This window comes from Drosophila subobscura, chromosome E, assembly GCF_008121235.1.
Source record: "Drosophila subobscura isolate 14011-0131.10 chromosome E, UCBerk_Dsub_1.0, whole genome shotgun sequence".
In the NCBI taxonomy this organism is placed as follows: Eukaryota; Metazoa; Arthropoda; class Insecta; order Diptera; family Drosophilidae; genus Drosophila; species Drosophila subobscura.
In genome coordinates, this window is record NC_048531.1 from 15,268,959 (window position 1) to 15,291,983 (window position 23,025).

General features: G+C 46.3%; 2 protein-coding genes across 4 annotated transcripts; one reads left to right on the plus strand and one right to left on the minus strand.

Moving 5' to 3' along the window:
* Positions 1-22: 22 nt before the first annotated feature.
* On the minus strand, positions 23-22,018 carry LOC117892179 (GTP-binding protein RAD). Of its 3 annotated transcripts, XM_034798263.1 has the most exons (10): positions 21,395-22,018; positions 12,995-13,492; positions 8,579-8,732; positions 7,827-7,943; positions 3,600-3,920; positions 3,441-3,529; positions 1,433-1,613; positions 1,111-1,244; positions 723-827; positions 23-183 (listed from the first exon to the last, which is right to left on the minus strand). In XM_034798263.1, exons 2-10 carry the CDS (start codon positions 13,205-13,207, stop codon positions 37-39), a joined length of 1,461 nt encoding a protein of 486 aa, XP_034654154.1. In that variant the 5' UTR covers positions 13,208-13,492; positions 21,395-22,018; the 3' UTR covers positions 23-36. The 3 variants fall into 3 exon arrangements, with proteins under 3 accessions (XP_034654154.1, XP_034654156.1, XP_034654155.1); XM_034798265.1 differs by lacking the exon at positions 12,995-13,492; XM_034798264.1 differs by lacking the exon at positions 723-827 and having other exon boundaries at positions 21,395-22,017.
* LOC117892181 lies at positions 11,360-12,608 on the plus strand. Its single transcript, XM_034798267.1, has one exon. The coding sequence runs from the start codon at positions 11,391-11,393 to the stop codon at positions 12,396-12,398; it is 1,008 nt and encodes a 335-aa protein (XP_034654158.1). The 5' UTR covers positions 11,360-11,390; the 3' UTR covers positions 12,399-12,608.
* Positions 22,019-23,025: the final 1,007 nt, after the last annotated feature.

Here is a 23,025-nt window from a genome sequence, read left to right on the forward strand (position 1 = left end):
CACTTATGTAGGCTTACATCAAGTTTTGTTTATAGCTTATAGCACTTGCAGATTCTCGCAGTGCTTGAACTTGGAGTCCTCCTTGCCCAGTATCCAGGTGAGCATCTGTCGGGCCTTCATGCTGGCCAGCATCACGCTGCGGCTCTTGTACCAATGTGCCGGCGAGCTGCCCTCCCGATGGCCCTGTAAGTCAATTAAATGTTAGTTCTACAATTTCAACTTTATGCAAGGTAGATGGTAAAGGGGTAGTGGCAAGCAAGGGGAATTCTTGCTGAACATTATTTTACATTTGCTTGCCACTCGATTGAATTGTTTTTTGGGTTTTTGGTTGGCAGCCGTTGAAGAGTTATTCCTTTTGCGGGCGCCAATTGAATTTTGCATTTTTCATGTGCTGTGTGTGGCTCAGGAGTTAAGGGGAACACACTAGATAATAAATAACACACAAACAAACAACACAACAAACACACAAGGGAGCACAACAGTTTGGCAGTTGTCTAGGAGCTCGACTTGACACATTTCCTTGTTGGCAAATTTACAAAACTTTTGTGCTGTTTGTGGCTTTTGGCAAGAGATCAGGAATGGGCAGGACAGGATATTCATACATATACATATATACGAGGAAATTTCAACCTAGATACTATATCATGCGTGTGGGGGTAGAGTTGGAGTTGGAGTTGGAAGAACTTGAAACGGGGCGGAGGTGGAGCTTCTGTTTTACTTACCCCATCGTCGGCCTTAAGATCAGTCAGAAATTGATCAGTTTCTACAGTCTCTACGTTCTTGTTATCTTTAATTTTATATTTATCTTTTGCTTTTTTTGGATTCAGCTGCGAAAGCGATCAATGGACATAAATTACATACAGAGATACATAGAAACAAAAGTATTACACATGGAAGAAACCCTCAGGGAGGGCGATAGTTGGGGGGATAGTTGAGAATAGAACAGAAGAGTAGTAGTAGTACTAGATGGAGCAGATGAACAACCAACCAGCTAACTTTTACTGCAACCGATACTGGATCTAGAGCTAGTTCTATCCATCAATGGGGGTAGGGTGGGTTTTAGGGGGCTTTGGAGTGGGTCTAAAGAGTGATTTGTCCTTCCATGCATACCTGCAACATATTCTGGTCCTTCTTGAGGCGTATCTGTGTGAGGGTTCCAGCCAGCAGCTCGTCGCAATTGTGATTGATGCCCACCGAGACCTCGATAAACTTGGCTCCGAACGCACAGGCCAGACATTTGCCATCTGAGGAGCACAAATCAAGGATGCGGATGAGGACATGAAGGACATGAAAGAGGCACTCCATGCATAACCATGATGCCCGGTCACGCCACTTAATTGACGATGCAAATGAATGCAGTTGCCCGGAGGCTATAGCAGTCCGTGGGCTGTGGGCTGTGGGCTGTGCCACTTGCCTGCTAATTGCTACTTACCCTGTGCAGAGACGGCGCGTGAGCGGGCCAAATCAATTTTGTTGGCCACCAGAATGATGGGGCGATGGCGGTGCAAGTCCATGTCCTGCAGTCGCGATAGTATCTGCTTGGCCCGCGTGAAGGACTCCTTGTCAATGCAAGAGTAGACCACCAGAAATGCATCCGCCTCCTCCAGGTCGTCCTGCCAAAACGAAAGAACGAAAGACGAAAGAGAATCCAAATTAAAACACAAAACTCAACAAGTTTACAACATTCTAAGAGCCCCTGGGTCGTTCCGTTCGTGTCTGCTGAAAATATTTAATGCCGTGTTTTATTGCAGTTAGCCGGAGTGAAATTAAAAGTTCCTAACTGCGCCCCCCCCACCGCCCGTCAAGTGCATGTCAGAGAGAAAGGAGGAGAGAGAGAGAGAGAGAGCTTCTCCAGCTGCTCCTTTTACTCCTTGTACGCTTTTGTTAGCGCCTTTTTTTGCATTTTATGCTCGTAAAAATTAAAATTATGGCCACTTGGCATCGCCGAGTAACAAGGTGAGGGCAAAAAAGTATGCCGCCCCCCCCGACTTGGCCAGACTTTTAATGATGTTCATTTGAAAAGGCCCGGGACCGGGACCGGTACCGGCCACCCGCCATTAACAGGTCAGCCAGACTTAGGGCAGGAGCTGTTTGCACCCGCAGTCTAATGAGCAGTATCAAAAGTAAGTCTTATATCTTCATTCATCCAGTTCTGGGTACCTCTCAATCGATCCTTTGGAAGACATTCTCCCGTCTCCAATCAACACTAAAATATGGATTACTTTAGGACTCTATTTCGCATGTCTTTTGGTTGGGGACTCCACACACATTTTGTGGCCTGATGACGTTGGCAAGTTTCCTTTCTTTTTGGCGCTTTTCGGCTGGTGCCTTTTCGTCCTGGCTTCCGTTTGTGGCTCATAAAGCCACGCCAGGCACATCCGACATTTGTTCATTTTGCACCTCGCCGCTGGGTGCTGCCGCGGGGCGCACACGTTTGAAGTATGTTTCGCTGCAGCGTGGGGTCGAAGGTCAAAGCTTAAGCAATTTGTTATTTGCCTTCCTTTTTTTCTTTAGCCAACTTTTTGGCAGTCATGCACGGGCGGGCGCCTTTAATGCGGCTGCCGGCTCTGGTCTCTCGCATTCCAGAAATGGATAAATTGTGTCCGTTTCCTTTTGTTTTGTCAACGACTCGCCATTGCAATCATCATCGCCTTCATCATGGTAATCGTCATCAGCGATTATAATTATCATCAACGCGTTCGTTTATATTGCCAGCAGCGCAGACAGAGGGCCAGCATTTGGCATTTGTCCAGCAATTTGGCATTTCGATTGCACAGCCCCGCGCGCACTCTCATTGTATTTATTTTTGTTATTTCTGGTGTTCTTTGCTGTTGCTATTCCGCGTTCTCTTTGGTCGCTTTTCTTCGCCTTTTCTTGCTCAGAGCGTTGCTGCTGCTGTCCGGCAGGACTTTAAATGAATTCCTTAAATGTTTGAAATGAAATAACCATCCAGGAAGCATTCCCGGCAGTTGTCCGTAATTAGTCGCAGTTCGGAAGCGGCTACTGGACTCTATAGTTTTCTGTCTCTACTGGGTAGACAGAGGTATGATGTGTATGTGTAGATGTGTGTTGCAGCAGAGGGTACCTAATAGTTGCAAGTTTGCTTAGGCAATTCCGGAGCTCGTTTTGCATTTGTAATAAATTCACTTTGTGCAGTGCTCGTCCAGTTGGCAAATTACTCTCGGACCCTGGCGCAAATCTCAGCTGTGCTGTCCGAACGGACTCATTTGTCTTGCCGTCGGCAGTGACAGCCTGAGCCACAGGCACATCCCCAGTCGGTTTTGCGGTCCGAGTCCGAGTTAATGGTGAAATATTCAACGACAATTACAAACACAAATGGCTTAAGCTGTTGACTCTCTGCGTGTGAGTGTGTGTCTGTGTCTGTGTCTGGGAGTGGAGGAGGGGTTTGTGTTCTGTCCATTTGACAAATGACTATTCACCTTGCTGTCCGGGTTGCCAGTGAGGAACTTGAGCTCCGACTCGGTGCCATTCAAGATGATGGAGATGTTCTGCTCCGCCTCATCGCACTCTGCAAAGGGATAACGTACACTTAGCTTGGACATCAATTGAGATTGAGTAATCGCCGACCAAGTACTGACCTGGCCCATCGTACGCATTGATGCAGTCCGAGGTGCGGAACTGTGAGACGAGCGCCTGTTTGCCGACGCCCGCTGATCCCAGCATCTCCACGCGATAGAACTCCACCGGCTGGTGGTTCTCCTGGGCGCTTTGTCCGTGTCCAAATCCGTTGCTGCTGCTGCCGCCGCCATTGTAGCCGGAGCCCAGGCCCTGGCTGCTGCCACCGCCCACATGGCCGCCCAGACCGCCGACTCCGTTGCGGGCGTGCATGGGGCTGGATGGAGCCAGACTGTTGCTGCGCGAGCGTCGACGTCGGAACGAGTCGCCGCGATTAATGATGCCTGGATGCGGGCGAGAGGACAAAGAGAGAACGAGATAGAGCATGAAAAACGAGTGGAAAATGTGCCAAAATAAACGGGTAAAAACGTCACCCATTTCGTATTCCAAATGCATATTGTATTCCGGCATTGTTCGTCCACCTGCCGGAGTCGCGTACAACAGAGCAGAGCAGGGCTCGGCGTATGTGCAGCGCGTGCAAAGCCAATGCCACGTAGCACAGGCAGAAATTACAGTTTCCTGCCACAAGGGCAGCACCAGCCACAATAGTAGTTAATCTGTCTTTTGTGTCTCGCATCTGTGGCTGTTGCAATACCATGTTAACCCGCTCTCCATCTACCACAAAACACCCACCCAACACCCCCACCTTTCGTGTCTGCCCCCCCCTGCAGTTAGGTATTAAATTTCCAATTGAAAATTTAAACTTAAAGCCTGCTGCAAAATTGTTGAACATAAATATTGGACTTTTTCGAATGTTTACACAAGAATATAAAATGAATATTTATCAGAAATGTTGCGCAAAAATGAAGCAATTAAAAAGTACAATTCAGTGTGTAGCAAAAGGTATGTACATATTTATGTATGTATGTAAATAAGTACAGGGTCAGGGATATATTGATCAACGTACTTTTGGTTATGACACCAAAAATTGTCAAGTAGAGGGTATACTAGGTTGATGCACCCCCCGTAAACCCGAATAAATTCCCGATAATCTGAAAATTAAGCCATTTGCTGTTCATACCCGCACAGACAATGCCTATGGCTAGATATTATCCAACGAATGCCAAAAGTCAAAAACCTGCGGTCATTGTCAATTATAATCCCAAGCCCCAGGCAAGCGGCAATGGGTTAAGGGAATGCACAATGTATGTACATACATATGTACACATGTATGTATGTATATGTTTGTAGCAATATATAGTGTACGGATATGCCGTGGTCTGGCACCAGGTTCTGTTCTGTTCGGATCGGATCTGTGCCCAGTTTATGTAAGTGTACGAATGATTGCATGTATTTATGTATGCTGTGTGTGTGTTGTACATTTGAAATGTCATAAATAGATTTATGGCCTGCCTTATTGCATTCAGCCGTGAAACGAACCAATATACATACGTACATATATATGTACATATGTATATGTATGAACAATGTATAGATCTTCATCAGAGATCTTTCACTAGTCTCTGGCAGCTCACTCGTTGCTCATCTGCGGTCGTTAATTGTGCAAAATTGAATTAATTGCCAAAATGATTCTAAACATTTACACATTTCGTACGAAATTGTTAATTCATTTTCTCTTTCGCTGCGGTCGTCATCATCATTGGAAAGCCATAAAACTGTTCGTTTTGGGTGGCCAAATATTGTACAGATTTGTTGTTGCTGGGTTGGGAAAATTACGAGCCGGGGTGCGGCGCGTGGGAAACAATTCATTTGAAAAAGGTGCAAACGGGCAGCGATAAAAATTGCGATTTAGTTTTATTTTCGTTCAAATATTTGTGCAATGTTCAATGTTTATTTTTAGCCTGCAGACTCTAGACTGTAATTTAATTTTCCATTCCAGCTATTTCCATAATTCCAGCTGACTAATGTGTGCAATAATGTTCAGCATTTCTCCTCACATTCAACCAGCCAGCCAGCCAGCCAGCCATCCATCCATCATGGGAATGTTTTACTCTGCTTTTTCTTTGATGTTAGTTTTACCCACCTCCTCCTTGTGCTTGGGGAATTCTCTTTGTTTGAATAAAGAATAACCGTTTAAGCAAATAAAGTGAACATTTTATTTGTCGATTGATTTAGAGTGGGGCGAGTGTGGCACGAGATGTTGCATATGCTGCTGGCATACACATTCGTATTTCTATGATTAACCGCCTTCAAGGTTACAAATTGTCTAAACAAAAGCGAAAAGTCTCACTTCTATAAATACAGCAACGAGTGCTGAGCATTCGGCCAAAAGCATTCGAGAATGGGCAACAGACGCATTTGGCTTATAATCCATGCGATGCGATGCTGCATTATTCAATTATGATTCGATTTATAATACCCTCCCCATGGCCACACACAGGAGGACACTCGGGACCATTGTCTGATGGGCTGGGTGGCAGTTTTTAAATGAAAATTTCATTCATGGTGCTTCATTGGCTGCCATCGGTGACTGACACTCGCTTGGGCGTTTCAATTTATCTCACACACCTCTCCTGGATCGCCTGTCCAAGCCCAAACAGAATCAATGTCGGGGCCCTCTTCACTCATCCATACCTTAAACATTCTCGTACTGCTCGTAATTGATGGGTGATGGCTAGAGCTACAATTTTCGGCTCTCTCCTTTTGGTTTAGTCCAACATCTCGAGCGTATTAACTTTAATTAAATGAGCGCACATGACTCGGATATGGCACAACCGCAAGACAGCTTTCTCTTACAGGGCATGTGGCTTGTATTTGAAAGCAATTTAGTTGAGCAAACCCAGACACTTCATTGAATTTTAATATGCATTGCGTTTCCCGTTCCCGTTCCCGTTCCCAGCTCCTGCTCCTGCTCATCCCTGACAGTTGCCTGGGGGATAAGGGAAATAGCCGACACAGCAGAGAGAAATTCTGATACCCTTTCGATGGGAAGGCGGCAGGCACACTCACGATCACTGTCAATGGTTGTTCCCTTGACATGCATGCAAAATGGGACGCTGTCTGCCGCTCGACTTTTGTTATCATATTTCATACAGTTCCCAGGGATTCTCTTTTGCCTCATGACTTAGTTATGACACCTTCTGCAGCTAAGACGTGGACATGTCGTCTGTTTGCTGTCATGTCTGTTCAAGTGCTTGGATAGCTCCCCATTCAGAGCTCTGGTGCGCTGTGCTTCGTGCTCGCTTCTGGCAGTTCGTGTTGCGAGCCTGTCTGGGTGGGCTTAAACACATACTTAAGGTCTGCTCCATGCATTTGTGCATGCAAAAACTCGTTGGAGTGGGGAGGAAACTATCTGCCTGCTTCATGGTGGGCACCATAGCGACCAATTCTGATGCTCAGCTCTTAGCTCGGCTCAAACTGAAGTTGAAAACTTCTGCAATTGGATTTTTGCAGCAATTCCGACAACTTGGATGGAATGCACTTGTTTGTTATCAGTTCTAATCCGATTACATTGTTCATTGCGGGCAGAGTGAGTGCATCTATGACTATATTTACTCAGTAATTAATTGCATTTTCGAAACTTATCTGACCTTTTGTGGTGCAGACATAATTGGAATAATTAGCAGGTGATTTTTGGAAGTGCACTGGGAGGAGCTTTAGCCAAGAGCTGTCCTTAAACTTGCCCTAGCATAAATATTTCCCTTCTTTAAGAGCAAACTTCGTTAGGCGCTGCTGTGCCCACGGTGCGTATGTGTAATAATAACGTGACACAAATATAGAATACAAAAGGCACGAGAAAAGGAAAAGCACAAACAGGGACACAGACACACACACAATGGGGGAAAACTACACATGTCTCTGCCGTGTGTGTGTGAGTGAGTTTGCATATGTATGGGGTGTGTGTGTGTGTGTGTGGGTGTGCCTTGGGGTATTCATATTCTATTTGGAGTGGCATTTAGTGCCACTGATATCTCCTTAACATCATTGTGTAACAACCTTTTAAGATTTCAATAGGGATTGCGACGCTGCGTGTCTGGGAGCAAAACTATAATTTTATGCCTTCTGGCATACAGGCATATCCTGTTCCCCAAGCTTGAGCTGGAGCCTGAGACCCAGACGCAGCTGTCCCGTTTGCATTGTTGGGATCATGTGTAATCCCAGTCATCTGGTGTGTGCCCCAAGGCTTTTGTGGACTTTCAATTTCGAAATTAATAAAACGGTCCACCGAGACCTTTGACGAGGAGCCCCCCCCTGACATCTTACAGTCTCTGTCTTGGTCTTCCACTCACCTCCTTTGGATGCGCTGAATGTGCGCAGTCTGTCCACATCCTCGTCGTCGTCGTTGACGCGCAGGTGATGCATGTTCATGGTGGGCACGTCCAGGAAGGCGTTCGATTTTCTGTGCCCTGCAATCACAAAAACGGGGAAATTAAATGAAGCAAAAAAAACTTGTTTCCACATTAAATTGCATTAACTATTTGCAGTTAATTAATTGCATGCAGCTGTGCTGTTCAGTTTGGAGCAGCTTTCGCGTGGCAGAGAGCCTGAGTGGGGCCCTAATGTGGCAGCAGGAAACGGAAACGTTGCACAGTTTGCCGCTCGGCCCAAACTGGGTCAACAATGGGGGTTCAATGACCGACCAGAGGCGGCCGCCACGCTAATTGAATTCACGTTATTGGCAAGCACTACGAGTACACATAAGTAGCGAGCGGCAGGCCTGAAGTCCCTGAACCGTGAGACCGTGTAAACGTGAATGTAGTCCAAAATTGGCCAATATTCGCAGCTGTGTAACGAACTTAAAGTCCTTTGGCCACCCGCTGTTTCAGCTGCTCAGCCACTAAACCATTTATGGTCAATTTTTCAATGGTGTCGTGCGGCGAGCAATTTGGCTGAGAGCTTCGTTTATGCCGCATAAACCGTCGGAGTCCGGCACTTGGCTAATTTGTTGCACAGCTTTTTGATGGCTCGGTTTAGCCATTAAAGGGACTGACTACAACTACACCAACTACAACACCAAATAATTTATATATTTCCCACTCACCGTGTGGCTGGGGCCGACGTTGCGAGAGCTTGCGTCGCTGCGGTGGCGTCTCCGTCTCGCTGAGACGCGGCTCGCTGTTGCAATAGGATCGCGCCTCCTGGAGCGTGTGCTGCTGTTGCTGCTGCTGCTGCTGTGCCTTGGTGCGCTGGCGAACCTGCAAAAAGTAAAGGGAACTCTGTCAAACAACTTAACCGTGAACATTCATGCCATGCCATTCATCCATCTCTCTATCTCTATCTCTGGCCATCTATCTATCCAAATGTCGAAGGCAAATCACTTAGATCCCTAAGGCAAAATCCGTTTGATTTATGGACTGCAGCAGGATGTGCCAGTGACCTTGCCACTGACTGACTGAGGGAGAAATTATATTGCATTTCTCTCGACTGTCCAACACACAAATCAAATTGCATTTGCTTGTCCTCTGTGGGACAACATCTACCCCCGGGCAGGTCCCCTCGCACTTTAGCCATAATTTATCGGCTGACCTGCCACTTGGCACAGCCTCGAAGCGGCTATTGGCGGCGCCTATGACTGTGGTCGTCTGTGATCAAAGCCCTTCAAGGGATTTCCACACAAATGTCAAGGTTAAACGCTCTGAATGAGGGCGGTCCGGCAGCACTCGAGCTGCAATCAGCCTCGCACTTGTTTCGCATGCCTCAAAAGTTTTTCCTGCCGCAGCGTGTGCCTGGCCAAATCCTTCAAGGAACCGTCCAAGTCCAAGTGCTTGTCACGTTGACTGCCACGGCAGCGGTCGGAAACGTGCCTCCGTCCCGCACAAAATTGTGTCAGTTGTTCTCGGGGTGTGAGCGAAAACTAATTTCAGCACCTGTCCGACAGCCCCCGACCAGCTTCTTGGTGCGTTGTTTCTTTGTGGTCCAGCAGGAGGGGGGATATATTTATAACCGCATGCAAAATGTCCAACTTTGTTACCGGCTTCCGGTTTCCTTGGCCCCCACCACCCACACACACACACCATTCCCTTTTGCACGTTGAAATGTGGAAATGCCGGAAGCGTTTGTTACGTGGCGCTGCCTGTCAAGTGGCCATGGATTTGGGGCACGTCGAGAGTTTAGTCAGCCGGAGCTGGCAAAAGCCGACAAATCCACACAAAGAGGGTGGAGAGTGGAGAGTGGAGAGTGAACTGTGGCTGGTGGCTGGTGGCTGGGCCATTAGCCGAGCTGTCAGTGTAAACGTTTCTTGTTTATTTAGTGGCCGCTCTTTGCGCTTTTTATGGTCAAGGCGCGGACTGCAGGACTGCCACAAATACACTTAAATACATACAGCGTACATTTATTTTACTAACATTTCATGGTGGTGGCTCTCGTGACCAGTAATTGCTCTTCTTTTCCCGCCATGGTCTACTTTTCTGGCTTAATCAAATATTACTGCCCACCCGCCCATGCCAGGCAAACATACGAGTACAAGCACGTAGCAGTACGAGGACGAGGAGCACTATCAAATACATGTCTATCTTTGTATGTGTATCTTGTGGTTGGTCTGATCCATCCGGATGCAGCTTGTCCACGCTCGGATGGCGTCTCGCCTTCTTGTTCTTGGAAATTAATTGCTTCCTGCATTCATTCATTTGACCATAGGATTTTCGCCCTGCTACGAGTCTCGTCTTGCCTTCAATTTGTGCCCCATCTAATCCCCAATTAGTCCACTGATAATTTATTCTCTTAATTGCCGCCATTTGAAGATGGTGGCGCGCTGGTTAATAATAACAACAAAAGCAGCGACACACTGCAACACTGTCTGAACTTAATTGTAAATTGCTGTGGCTCGTTTCTGTTTAGAGATTTTACTCAATAATTGCTTAAATATGTTGCCACACTCAAATGATCTTTAGCTGCAATTTTTCTACACGAAAACTTAAGTTCAAAGCAAAATGTCATCCGCCAGACGACTAACTGAGTTCTTTTGTCGAGTTATTTGTGGATTGTTCTTTCAAAAGTTCATAGCAAAATCCCCTGAATGAACAACGAAAATAGCTTTGGAGTCTCTGTGCTCTTCCCTGTTTGAGTTTTAGTTGTCGTTTGCCGCTTTATCATCTCATTACACTTTGTCCGTCTGTGGATGAAAAGCGAGTACTCTGCTATGCCCCAACTTATCAGCACCAACATCGACAAAAGTTTCTCCTGAATTCGTCAGAGGAATGGCTTTCAGTTTTCTTCGTGTGTGTCCTGTGTGTGTGTGTTTGGTTCTTCATAAACAAAAGTAATTTTGGTGCGCAGTCTTTGCTGTTTTTTCTGTAGCTGCGAACTCATTACAGCCACGCCCACAGCAAACAGAGGAACGCCTTTATGCTGCGCAAGTTGTGGCAGGAACAGTTGCAGGAGACAGGAGCCAGCGGTAGAGGCGGTAGCTGGAGCAGAAGCTGAAAGCGTGGAACATGTGTGGCAGCAGCATCATCGCTGACTTGTAAACTTTTTTTCTATATAAATTACCAGCTTGGGGCGCATCAGAAGCGATGGAAGCGACATTTTTAGCACGGACTTTGATGCGATGGTGGCACACATTGCACAAGCGTTGCTTTTTGTTGCCTCGTTTGCTTACTATATTAAAGAGGAAGGACAGAAGCAACACTCATACGCAACGTATGCCACGTGGCGGTGCTTTTTGTCTTGTCTGGCAGCAACAGAAATTGAATTTGGCCACGATATAATTCAATTCACACTCTCGCTGGCTTGCCGAGAGACTCGATGTAGGATGAAGTTGTGTATGGGGAAGGGAGCAGCAAGCAGCCTTTGGATTGAATGTAACTTCAATACTGTCGGATAGACTGAAACCCCGCAGCATATGACAAACATAAATGGAGCACAAAGCAAAGGCTCCTCATACGATAACCATTCCGGTGAGTACGTGCACCCAGTCGCGACTCACGACCACCGAGAGCGGCGTCAATGTGGCACTGAGCAAGTTGGTCGCCGCCGATGAGAGCGTGGAGGGAAGAGTGCTGAGTATTTTGTTGTCGCTGGAGAAGAAGTTTCGCTACATCTTTGAGAGCTTTAAGAAGGAGATGGAACTGCAGCGAATAGCTGCCTCGACGCTGTGGGAACTCATTCAGCGCTACAGAATCGCCATGGATGTGGATGTGAGCTGCAAGTGCGCGCAGCTGTATGCCGTGGAGCCGTCGGAGGAGATCGTGCAGAAGTACTTCATCCACTACCAGGTGATCATTCGCTCCAACAAGAGCCAGTGGTGGGGCATTGAGTCCATGCGGTCGTATGTCCTCACCTTCCGGCGCGAGTGCAGCAAGCTGAATCTCGAGGAGGAGACGCCCTTCATCCGGGGCGATGCCTTTCACAAGCCCATCCGTTTCTTCATCGATCTGGTGGACGAGCTGTTCAACTACTTCTTCAGCATGCATCTGAAGCTGGACTGCGCCGCACGGCAGCTGGATCCCATGGATCTGGACAGTCTGGAGCACTACCAGCAGCTGCTGCAGACCAACGAGGACTTTGAGGAGTATTTCATGTACAATCTCAGCTACTGCCAGTGTCTCCGCATGCCGCCCAAGTGCCCGGAGACGCGTGTGTACACCACCATCAGCCACAAATCAGCTGCCAAAAAGGAGGCCATGGAGCAAGCAAAGCGCCTACGTTGTGACCAACGCCTGTCCAGGATGGCGGCCCGGGCCTGTCAGCCTGTCAGCTCCAACGAAACGCCAGAGACACCTGAGCCAGTGGCGGACCCCGTCGCTGAGGCTGGCAAACTGCGCTCCATTCCCCTCAGCACGCAGTTCGAGGATCAGTTAATAAGCGAGCGCCACACTCGTCTGCTGGTCCATCAAGTGCAAAAGGCTATCAGTCAATCCTAGAGATTGATTTACATCAACAATTACCCTAAAAAAGGTGACAAAATCACAGCTACAATCTTTAACTACAAGCCTCAATGGGTAACATCTTACGGGGGCAATCTACAAACCCATTTACCTTGCACCTAATACGTTTTATCATTGCAAAAGAGCAACAAAAGTTGCCTGTTTCTCCATTAGATTTCATTAAATTACTTGTACGAGTATCTTAAATGCTTAACACATTCCATTTGATAACTGCTTTCTATTAGGTTTCAGTTTCCTCAGTGACTGATGAGAAATGGTCTGTGAAATGTTTCCATTGCAGCTTAAAGCAGTGGCTCTTGCCACTGTTGCTGCTCTGTTTATTCGAGAAACAGATGACAGTGCTCTATAGTGAAGCGAGAAACGTGCAGCTACTTAAACATGTGTATTTAAATATATATAAAATCAATACGAGTCCCACGTATATGCGTATGTTCGTGGCAAACATTCTGCAAACAACACAAGAAAAGGCAAGTGACAGGCAGAAGCAAATGCTAAATTTACGTACGCTATGGATATATCTATGTATGTATCTACTATGTATATTATATGATATCTACTATTTGTGTACTCACCGATCGGGCACCCGATGTGATGCGAGCACTTTGGGAGCGTGTGGCCGGCCGGCGTCGACGGTAGCCGGGTGTGCCGCCCTCTGGCGTGGCACTGCCCGAGGCTGTGGGCAGGCCATGGATGACCGTCTCGATGCTGGCCCCCGTGGCGCAAATGGAGGCGCTGCGTGTCTTCTTCTGCATGCGATGGTGCATGGGGGAAATGTCGTCGACCATCTTGGCTATTGTTTGCTGTGGCTTTTCTCAGGGGGAATTTCTGTATTGTGCTCGCCTCGCCTCGTGTCGCTTTTGCCTTTCGACTTTCGACTTTCGGTTGTGTTTTGAAATCCTAATTTGCCAAATCTAGAATTTTCTATTTGTGTGCCTTAAGCATTTCGTGGTGTTTCGTGCTGTGGTTCTGCTTGTTCTGGCTTGATGTTTTCTGATGTAGCATGTCTCATAATCTGAGATTTGGATGGTGGTTTTTGTGATGATTATTGTTCTACTTGTTTTTGTGGTGCTCTGCAAATAAACGGTGAAAAGCGCACAACGAATGAACAAAACATTTAAATCAAATTTCAAATCAAATGTAAACATTTCTCAAATAGTTTCGCGCTCGCTCCCGACTGAAATGTTTACAGAAATAGCCCGAAAAACCAAAAACGAAAATCGCTGAAAGCAGAAAACTGAAAAAAGGCAAAAGAAAAAGTGGCACTGACTACAGAAATATTTGTATTTATGTGCGAGTATTTGTAACAACATGCAACATAATTTGCTATGTGATTTTTCATTTCGCAGCGACTGGCCGCTATTAAAACATGAGCAGAGATTTCTCTCTGTTGTGCCGCTGCCCAGAGCAGAGCATAGTCAGAGCCAGAGCCAGATTCGTGTTATTTTCGTCCCATGGAAACTGGGTCAGCCAGTCAGCCAGCCATCCAAGCAAAATCCATCCAAGCACTCGCCCAACAAATTGCCACAAACAAATCTAAAATCCATCAAAGGGGTTCAACCGTTTGGGAGTTCGATTTATTGTGGAAGGCTTGGGCTTAGGGGCAACGGATAATCTGGCAGTGATAGATGCTTAGATGTACGACTGTCTAGCTTCGATTTAGTTATTAATTTTGTGCGAATTTAAATGAATAAGTTTTAAAATCTTAAGTTTTCTGACGTCTTGCTACCTCTTCCACCTGTGCACTTGATCTCTCTCTCTCTCTCTGAAGTGTCTGCCTTGGTTAATCTCACGTAGTTCTTTCCCATAAACTAAAAATACTTTTATCTAGACCTTGCATCATCTTCGCTTTGATTTCCCCATGCGTAGCGTAAATAAACTTTGATTTGGAATGCTAGAAAATGTGGCAACTTTCTGCTGGTATCTGCTGGTGTTTGGAGAGCTCCTAGAAGCTGCTTCCACTACATTTCATTCCGCAGCAGAGACTGCAGTCCCTAATTGACACTAATTTCCATTTGCATGCGAGAAGCAGCAGCCTGAGGCAAAGGAGGATCCGCAGGCGAATTGAATTCAACTTCTTGGCGGTCCCTAAGCCATGGCTTAGAAGGCAAAATTCAATTGAATTTGGCCCAAGGGTCGGACTAAAAAATACGCTTTAGAGTGGCGTGGAATCGGATCTGCCCCTGGCAGGACGGCAGGGCATTGGGCCAATCAAAGCATATTTGTAATCCATTTAGTCATCCTGCGCGCTACTTAGACATGCATCATTTGCTACTGCCCACGCCACATCCTGCCTGCCCCTGTGGCATCTGTGGCATAATCTAATCAGGCCTCTCCCCCCGTCTCTCTGTGGGCACTTGGGTGCAGCTTAGAACGATTTGCCTTGGTCTGGCGCCTGCCGATGACGTGAAGAACTTGCAGTCTTGCTTGGGCAGCCCTTGCAGCACGTTTCTCAACCTCCGTGGAGCGCAATTAACTTTTGTGAATGATTGCAGTATAAATAATTAATAACGCGCCACAGCCGTTGACACCCTTGCTGGGGTCGGGGAAGATTTCCCCTGCGAAAGTGTTACGAGAGCAAAGCGAAAAGCATCTTCTGCTGGCCGAAACAATGGAATTGGGCCAAGTCCCCCTTGAAAGTAAATAATGCAAAAGGACGCAGGAGGGAAGAATGAATACATAAACTGGAAAATGTTTCACGCGGCACCCCCCACATATGCGACGACAGCTTGAGTCCTGCACTGGCAGAAAAGACTTGGTCGTTAGAGTTTTTCCCAGAAAGGGGAAGAGGATGCTGGAAGGAAGTTGGGGAACCTTCTGCTGTCAGTCACACGTGAAGTCAAGTCCCCGAAAACGACTGATTAAGCAGAAATCTTTCCCCTACTTTGACTTTAACCTGCTTAAAGGCAACCAAAAATCCTTGGGGAAAGGAAAAGGCAAACTTCCATGCGACTTTACGCTTGATTTGCCACCGTTTTGTTAAGCGATGCATTACCAAGGCCCCACAGCGAAGACTAGAGGAGGAAAATGCCAAAAAAAAGCCGGAAAAAAAGGGTACTGCTGACCCATCCAGTCGTGCATGAAACTTCATGCCACATGATGATGAAGTTGTCGTTGGCCTGGCCTCTACCTCTTTGTGGACGGGGTCTGAGTGCTGTCCTACCTCGCCTTGTTTGCATTCAATTGATGCCGCAGGGCTTGTGCCAACACAACAGCAGCAGCAGCAATCCCGGTATCTTTAGATCCTGGTGTTTGTGTGTGAGTATGGGCTTGCCTGAGGCTCTCTTCTAATTGGCCACAGGACGTACACGCACACACAGCAGGCCAACAGTGGAGTAGAAATCTAGGAATCCCAGTGGCATGTTGTCTTTGGACACTGCAATTAATGTTCACAGGTATTTTTATGGCACAAGTACTATATTAGTATCCAATGAGACAGCCAGAGGTCATGCCATTTTATGGCCTCATATGTGGTGAAGTTTTTCCCACATTTTCCGCACCCAATTTCCAGCCTGTTATCATTGGTTGTCTGTTGCTAGTTATTAACAGAAATTCGACGCTCAATTGTTTTTTTGCTTGAATATTTTTGTCACAGCTTTTGTTTTGCGTCGGAGTGCCAGCCAGTTAATCAGGCCATCCATTCGATGTGCTCGTACATGTCCATGTCCGCAGATGATGACAGCTGTGCCCGCTTCCAGGCAACTTAAGCTATCGCAGAAATGTGGCCCAAAGTGCGTTGGATTGCCAGGGGTTCCCGATAAACCTCCCACCACACGGGGCACTGGCACAGGCACAGGCACAACAACAATCCCGATAAAGTGTCAACAGATACCGCATGGACGAGGTACAGCCGGTGTGGCCTGATGGTCTCTGAATGGAATCCGCATGAGAGGGGGAGCGGATGGTGGGGCAGAGTATTCAATGGCACAAAAAAGAGGAAACACTGGGGGGTGGACACCGGTGAAGAGGTCGTTGAGTGGGGAAACAGGGGAAAATCAGAATTGATTTAAATGGACAGAAAGTAGAGTCCACCCCTTCAGCTCGGTTTTCATTCAATGTTTATAGAAGATTTTTGTTTGACCAAAAAAATACGCAAATATGTAGACTTTGTTTTTGTTTCCATTGCCAGAGACATTCAATACAGAAGTTTTCGCAAGAATATTCGATAGCAAAAGATCAGGCAAGAAACTATGGAAATTTGTGTGATTCTTAAAGTTTGCCCGGAAGTGAATCATCCTCTGTCCGTTTAAGGCCATCAATGATTGCAAACGAGGCAGGGTGGCAGGTTCTACGTTCATTCCATGAGCGATCATTCAGCTGTCTAAAATGATGTCGGAAAGGTTATCCAGAGATACAGACAGGCAAAAGACATAAGTACGATGTTCTTCCAAAGGTTTTCAATCTTCTTCCTGCCAGTTAAAGCTTTTCCCTGCTTACCCGTCAGCTAAAGCATTTGCTTCCAGGAAGCGTTTCAGCTTTATGATCATTAAATCTGACCTGGCGCCCCCGGCACCGCCTTCGATGTGTTTTCAGTTTGTTTGCTGTGCCCGTGGCTGGCTGCCTTTGAACATGTCCTTGACCATGTGCCCATGCTCATGGACATGGTTCTGCCCCCATATCCATGAGCGCTGCTCATGTGACAGTAGATGTCGTTGTCATTGGATGTGGAGGAAGGCGTTTGTGTAAGGTTTTCCCTTTGAACATCATCCGTGTGGCAATTTGTTTATTTTCATGGCCAAATGTCAGCCGCCGCCGCACAAACACACACACACACAGGCGCACACCTGTTGCTGTTAAATTAAAGTGTGCCACAGGTTGCTTTAAGGTCAGGGCTACAGAGACTCCCCGCCGCCGTCTGCCCTCTGTCGCTTTTCCGTTGGGAACACTTGCTCGCTGGTGCCCAAGTTCTGCTTGTAGTTCCCATCATAATCATCCTGTTTTTCCCGCCCCCCCACAACAAGCTGTACAGCGTGTCAGCCTAAATGAGCTCTAAATGAAAATGACAGGTTTTTATTACGCATACGCCACGTTGTCTTTGAGGCGGCCATAACATATAATGGGACAACGTGAACTGAGGTTTCGTGCTGTTTTGTTTTTCTCCTCTCTGTTCTCTCGAATGAAAACAAATTTCAAATGATTAAATAAATTATTTTGCATTTTTCTCAGACAAACAGACAGTCAGCGTCTCAAGAATTTGTGTATAGAGAAAAATGTTTTTAAAATATTTGTGCGACTCATGATGAAATTCGCTTGTTAGGGCAGATCAACAATCTATATATATAGATTTTTTATAGCATTTTAGTTGATCTCTTTGGTGGAAAATCACTTGACAAAGTGTGAGTTGGATTTTCCATGTGTTTGACATAATTTATCGTGGAATTAGTATGAAGAAAAAGTCCACTCTTTGCTTGCTGTAAATATTCGTACCTCCTGGACTTTGTTTGTTTGTTTAATGCTCAATAAATCGATGATAAAATGCTTGCCAGGGGAAATAGAAAGAGCCCAAGGGGGGTTTATGGAATGGGGCGCCTCGAACGTGGCAAATCTGTTGTGGAATTTATTTTTGTGAAAGATTTTCCAAACCGTTGCACAAAATCGAGCTCAAGGGCAGATTATAGGGCTTAATGTTTTTCTCTGTCTTTCTCAGTCGCTGCCTTTCACCCTCTATCTGCCCCCACCAGTTTCCTTTTGGATGGAGAAATGGCGGGAAAATGCTTGTCTGTTTAGTTTAAACTTCACGTCTCTTACGATGATTATGACACACAAACATATGTGGGATGGTGGGTGTATGTGTGTGCCCTCTTCCCCCCTCTCTCTCTCGCTGTGTATTGGCGTGTGCTCCACCTTTTGGCGGCTGTTTACTCCAAGTGCCCCGCTTTGGGGGCCTCTTATTCTCAATTTAGATTCAAATCAACGCCAAGTCGACAAGAGCCTTCGGGCGCAGATGTTTACACAAAAATTCACTTCATTTAGTTAGTGTCAGGATAAATAAAGCTCCTGCTGCCACCCCGTTGGCCCCCGCATTTCGCTTTGATGTGTGACTGCCTCTGTGCCACACTGTGCCACATCATAATTAACTATCGAAGGAATGTCATATGGCATTCGAGTATATTGTCTCTTTGGCAGCACCAATTTGGCCTCAAAATAAATTGAGGAAATTTACGATTTTCCTTTGTCCTTCCACCGCACCCCTCGATGGACTCACTCCCTAATTGGCCTGCATTTGATTTCACAAGCTCGTTTGGGGCTTTGTTCGATATTTTATTCGGGAATTCGGGAATTGGATTTTCTGCTGTTGGAATTTTATTTTTCTTTTGTTAGATCTGCCCGTTAAGTGAACTGTTAAGCGAGGGAAAGTGACTTGAATATAATTAAAAGAGGGGAAAAAGGAATAGAATTTACGGCCTAAAAGCCAATATCTCTTCCAGGTCTTTGCATTATTCTCCAACTCAGAGCTGAAAGCACATTTCTGCTTTCCCAGACCTGTTTGTGATTGTGTTTTTTGTTATTTGAATGCAAATTGCTGACCAATTATGCCCCAAGGATGGGAACATGCTGCAGCAAAGATTCTGATTCTGTAGTGTCCATCAAACAGAGCTGCGTCCGAAAGGTACAAAAGGCACACCAGTGCAGTGGGAAAATGGGAAAATGACAGCAAAGTTGTGCCAACAGTGAATTTATTTGCATTTGAGTAGTTTGTTTGTTTGTTTAGTTTAGTTTGGTTTGCGTTTTGCGTTTTGGTTTTGGGTTTCCGTTCGGTTTGGTCTGCTGGATGCTCTTTAAGTGTGTGCATAAATATTATCGTTAGTTTCGGTGTCTGGTGTGTGCCTGGGGCGCCGGATATGTGCTCCACTTCCCTGCCATGCACTGCACTGCCCATACACACCGCTCCACTGACAGCCACTCCACTCTCCAGTCTCCAGTCTCCAATCTACAGTCCCAATTGTCACTGGCAGTGGGCTCTGTCACGTTCTGGCCCCGTCTACATCCTCTCTTGGCCAAACATTGTTGGTTCAAAGGCACAGAACACGAGGCTTGTCATGTTCTACGCGCCCCCAGGTTGGTGGGACTGGGGCAGGGGCTCGACAGTGTGTCAACTACAACAAATATTTTTTTCGGGCTTAAGTGGTGGGGTGCAGGACCGTGCTCAACCTTTTGACATGTCAGCGCCCCCATCGCTGTGGGCTCCGACCCCTGCTACTGTGTTGTCTACTCCCATCCAGTTTCTGTTCATCCTATCCCCATCCTCCCACTGCTCTTCTCTTGACAACCAACAGCCAGGAAGTGGCTCTTACCTCTCCTGGTGGCTCCTGGTGCTTCACCTTCTGGTTTCGTTGCAGATTTTAATTGAATTTAGAATTTCCGTTGGCTGCAGCACAAAGGCCAATCTGGCCAATCTGGCCAATCCAATTCGCCAGCTGAAAGCCAGCCACGAATTTGGTTATGACCGGAGCGGACTCCCTCTAAGAGTCCAGCCGTCTTTCAAAGCTCTAATGGAATTTACCGCAAATTTCAGTTGCCATAGGTGCATCCATTCCCTCTACCCTTTGCCCTGTCTGCTGCTCTCAGAGCGAGTGCATGTTTGGGTGTGCGTGGCGGGGGCGTGGTCCAAAAGTCGCGTGTCGACGGGCGGCCCAGGCGCGTCGAGACATTTTAGTTTAATTGGCAAGCAGGAAAACAATTGCAGGGACAGATAGAGTGCGGGGCCGAGTGGGTGGGAGTGCTGGAAAAATCAGTGGATTGAAAGCCAAGTGCCGCACTGCAGCAAAAACATTTTCCCCATTTTCATTCCCATTTTCATTTCCATTGCTTTGGCAGTTGCTGGTGTTATGGGTGGAATGGTGTGGAATGGTGTGGTATTAAAGGGGACTCCCGTTGTCTATCTGGTGGCATGTCCTCTCCTGATTAGGCAACAGATCGCTGGGGAATTGCTGTGGCGATTTGTATCGTTCCTGATTGCCAGCCAGCACTGACTCTGGCTGGCTGCCTTTGTCCGCACTTTTTTGCTTATTTTTGTTGATTGGCAGTGCAAAGTGCCATTTGATATTATCTTATTTGGTCTTGCCATAATGGTTCATCCGGCAAAGTGTCAGCCGCCGTTGTCCCAATTAGTGTGAAATTTGTATCTGACAATTGCAGGAGAATTTGTATGCTAAAAGGCTCTGTGAAATAGCATTTAAATGTAATCACTAACTCCATTATTTGTTCTCAAATGAACATTAATATGAGGCTTGGATTTGCAACATTTTCTCCCGCTTTTGGACAGTAATTGTACCGACAAATGTGCCCCTTTTACAACAGTGCCAAACTCTCTGACTTCTGATTAAATTGTTCCTTAATTTTATGTGTTTTCTCTTGCATTCATCCCGTCTGCATTTGTGAGATCCATTTATCTTTTGTTACATTCCTCGAATTGATTGTTATTTACCCACTTCCCGCAGAGAGCCCCAGCGAATGCTTTATGGCACCCTAAAGGATTCGCTCTCAAATAATCCATTGCCAAAACGAGGCCATTTCGCGCGGGTACCCAGAACCCTGCCCTAACCATCGGGGGATACAGCGTCCCATAAACGTTAGGCAGCTGCCCTGCCGACTTAGCAGCACTGAATATTTAATGCTCCGGCAATGGGGCAATGAGCGAGAGATCCTGGGTGAATGAGTGATTTCTGCTCCTTTTACGATGAGTAGCGAGAAAGAAACGATTTCGAATGATTATCCATCCCCATTCACAGTGTAATGAAAGGAAATGGAAGTGGGAATTGGGTAGCCAAAGGTGGGGTAACACTAAACAAATCGAAGAGCGGCAGGAAGCGTGCAAAGTGCCAGGCCACACGACAACGCCTGTACACCTGCAGGAATTACTCCTTAAAGGCCCACACAACTAGGATATGGAGTGTCTATGTATATATCATGTTTCGTAGTATCTATATGGGTCACGACACTGCAATTAGGCGATTAAATTAATCAAAACATACCTTTCCTTCACCAGTTGGCACCTCAGCCAGGGGAAATACCGCCTGCTGCCTGCTGCCGTCTGCCGACACGTCGGTGTCCTCTAATGAGCCACAAATGGCAACGTTCTCGCTTTGTTGGTCAATACCATGGGCATATCCATCCGAGCAGTCAACCCAAAAAAACCCCCCCACAATTAGCAGAGTTTTTTATGCTGTTTGCGATAGGCCTGACGTCGGGGGAACTTATGTATTTGATCGATAAATTGTAGGAAAAAACGGCGGCACACTTTTCCTATAGATACTAGATATCTGTGTAAATTTATTTATATTTTTTTATGTGTAGTTAGATAAATTATTTTTGCACTTGTTCACTTTCTTTTCATTTATATTTTGTTGGCTATTTATAGAAAATTGAAGTGAAGCCGAAACGCAACGCAGTACAAAATTCTTTTAGATATTTTTCACTTGTAGTTTGAAATATTTTAGATTTTTGTGTGCGAATATTTAAAGTTAACTTTTATATTCTTTTTTGGGGGTTCCCAAACTTGGAAGTTTTCGAAAATAACCAAAATTCTCGTGGCACTCGCGATGTGTCGTGGCGCAACTTAACCGTCCGATCCGTGCCAGAGCCGTCGAGTGTTTGATGCGATTCGAATCGTGTCGGCTTTCTGTGTGTTTCCTTTCGGGTTTCGTTGCGGTGCTTTCGCCTGTGACGACATGGAAAAGCTTTGCAACGTCATTGAGAGCTTTTACGTGCACTTTGCTCTCTCTCTCTCTCACTCTCTCTCTTGTTCGTGCTCTTGCTCTGTCGCTCTCTCCTCTGGCCTCCTTTCTGGCCATTTGATTTGTTTGTATTTTTTCTTTACGACTTTGCCTTGTTTATCTTTAGTGTCCCTCCCTATCCTCCTCCTCCGCCCTTTAGTCCACTGTGGGTGTTTGTTGAGTTCATTTCGTTTCGTCTCCCATTGCCCAGCCTCAATGGAGCAGAAGAAAGGTGAGGGCGAGCGAGAGCAAGAGAGAGGGAGATGGAGATGGCGACCATTTGTGGGTGGCAATAGAAGGCGCTTTGGGGATTGCAACATTTACAGCTATTCTCTTTTTTTTTTTTTGGGCCATGTACCAGATGTACCCTAAATGCAAAGAGAAGGGTATGTTAGTTCTGCCCTGGACAGCAGAGAATAAACTCTGGTATTTGTGAGTATTCCCGAACAGGAGCAGTTGTGTCCATAATCCATATAAGTGATGTGTAGAAGGCACATCCAGGGGTATCAAACGTACCTAAAGTTGCTGCCAAAGTTATCCTTGCTTTCTGTGTATTTCTTTGGCTTTATTTTTGCTGCTGTTGTGCTCGCTTCCTCTTTTGTGTTTTGCTGTTCCGTTGTCCGTTCTGTATGACCCTCTTTTATGAGCACATTGCCAGCCATTGCTGACAGCAGCAGCAGCAGCAGCAGCAGGCAGGCAGCCCCGCGGCAAATATCTAGAACCTCATGACGAGCATTAGTTTGACATTTTATTAATGTGTCGATCCGTGGAAATGAATGGAAGGTTTTACCCATTGCTCATGTGTGCTACTTATATTCGAATGTGAATCTATCAATGCTAGAAATGCACATCTTTGGCATACATTTCTGCTGATGAATGCTTTTGCTTTG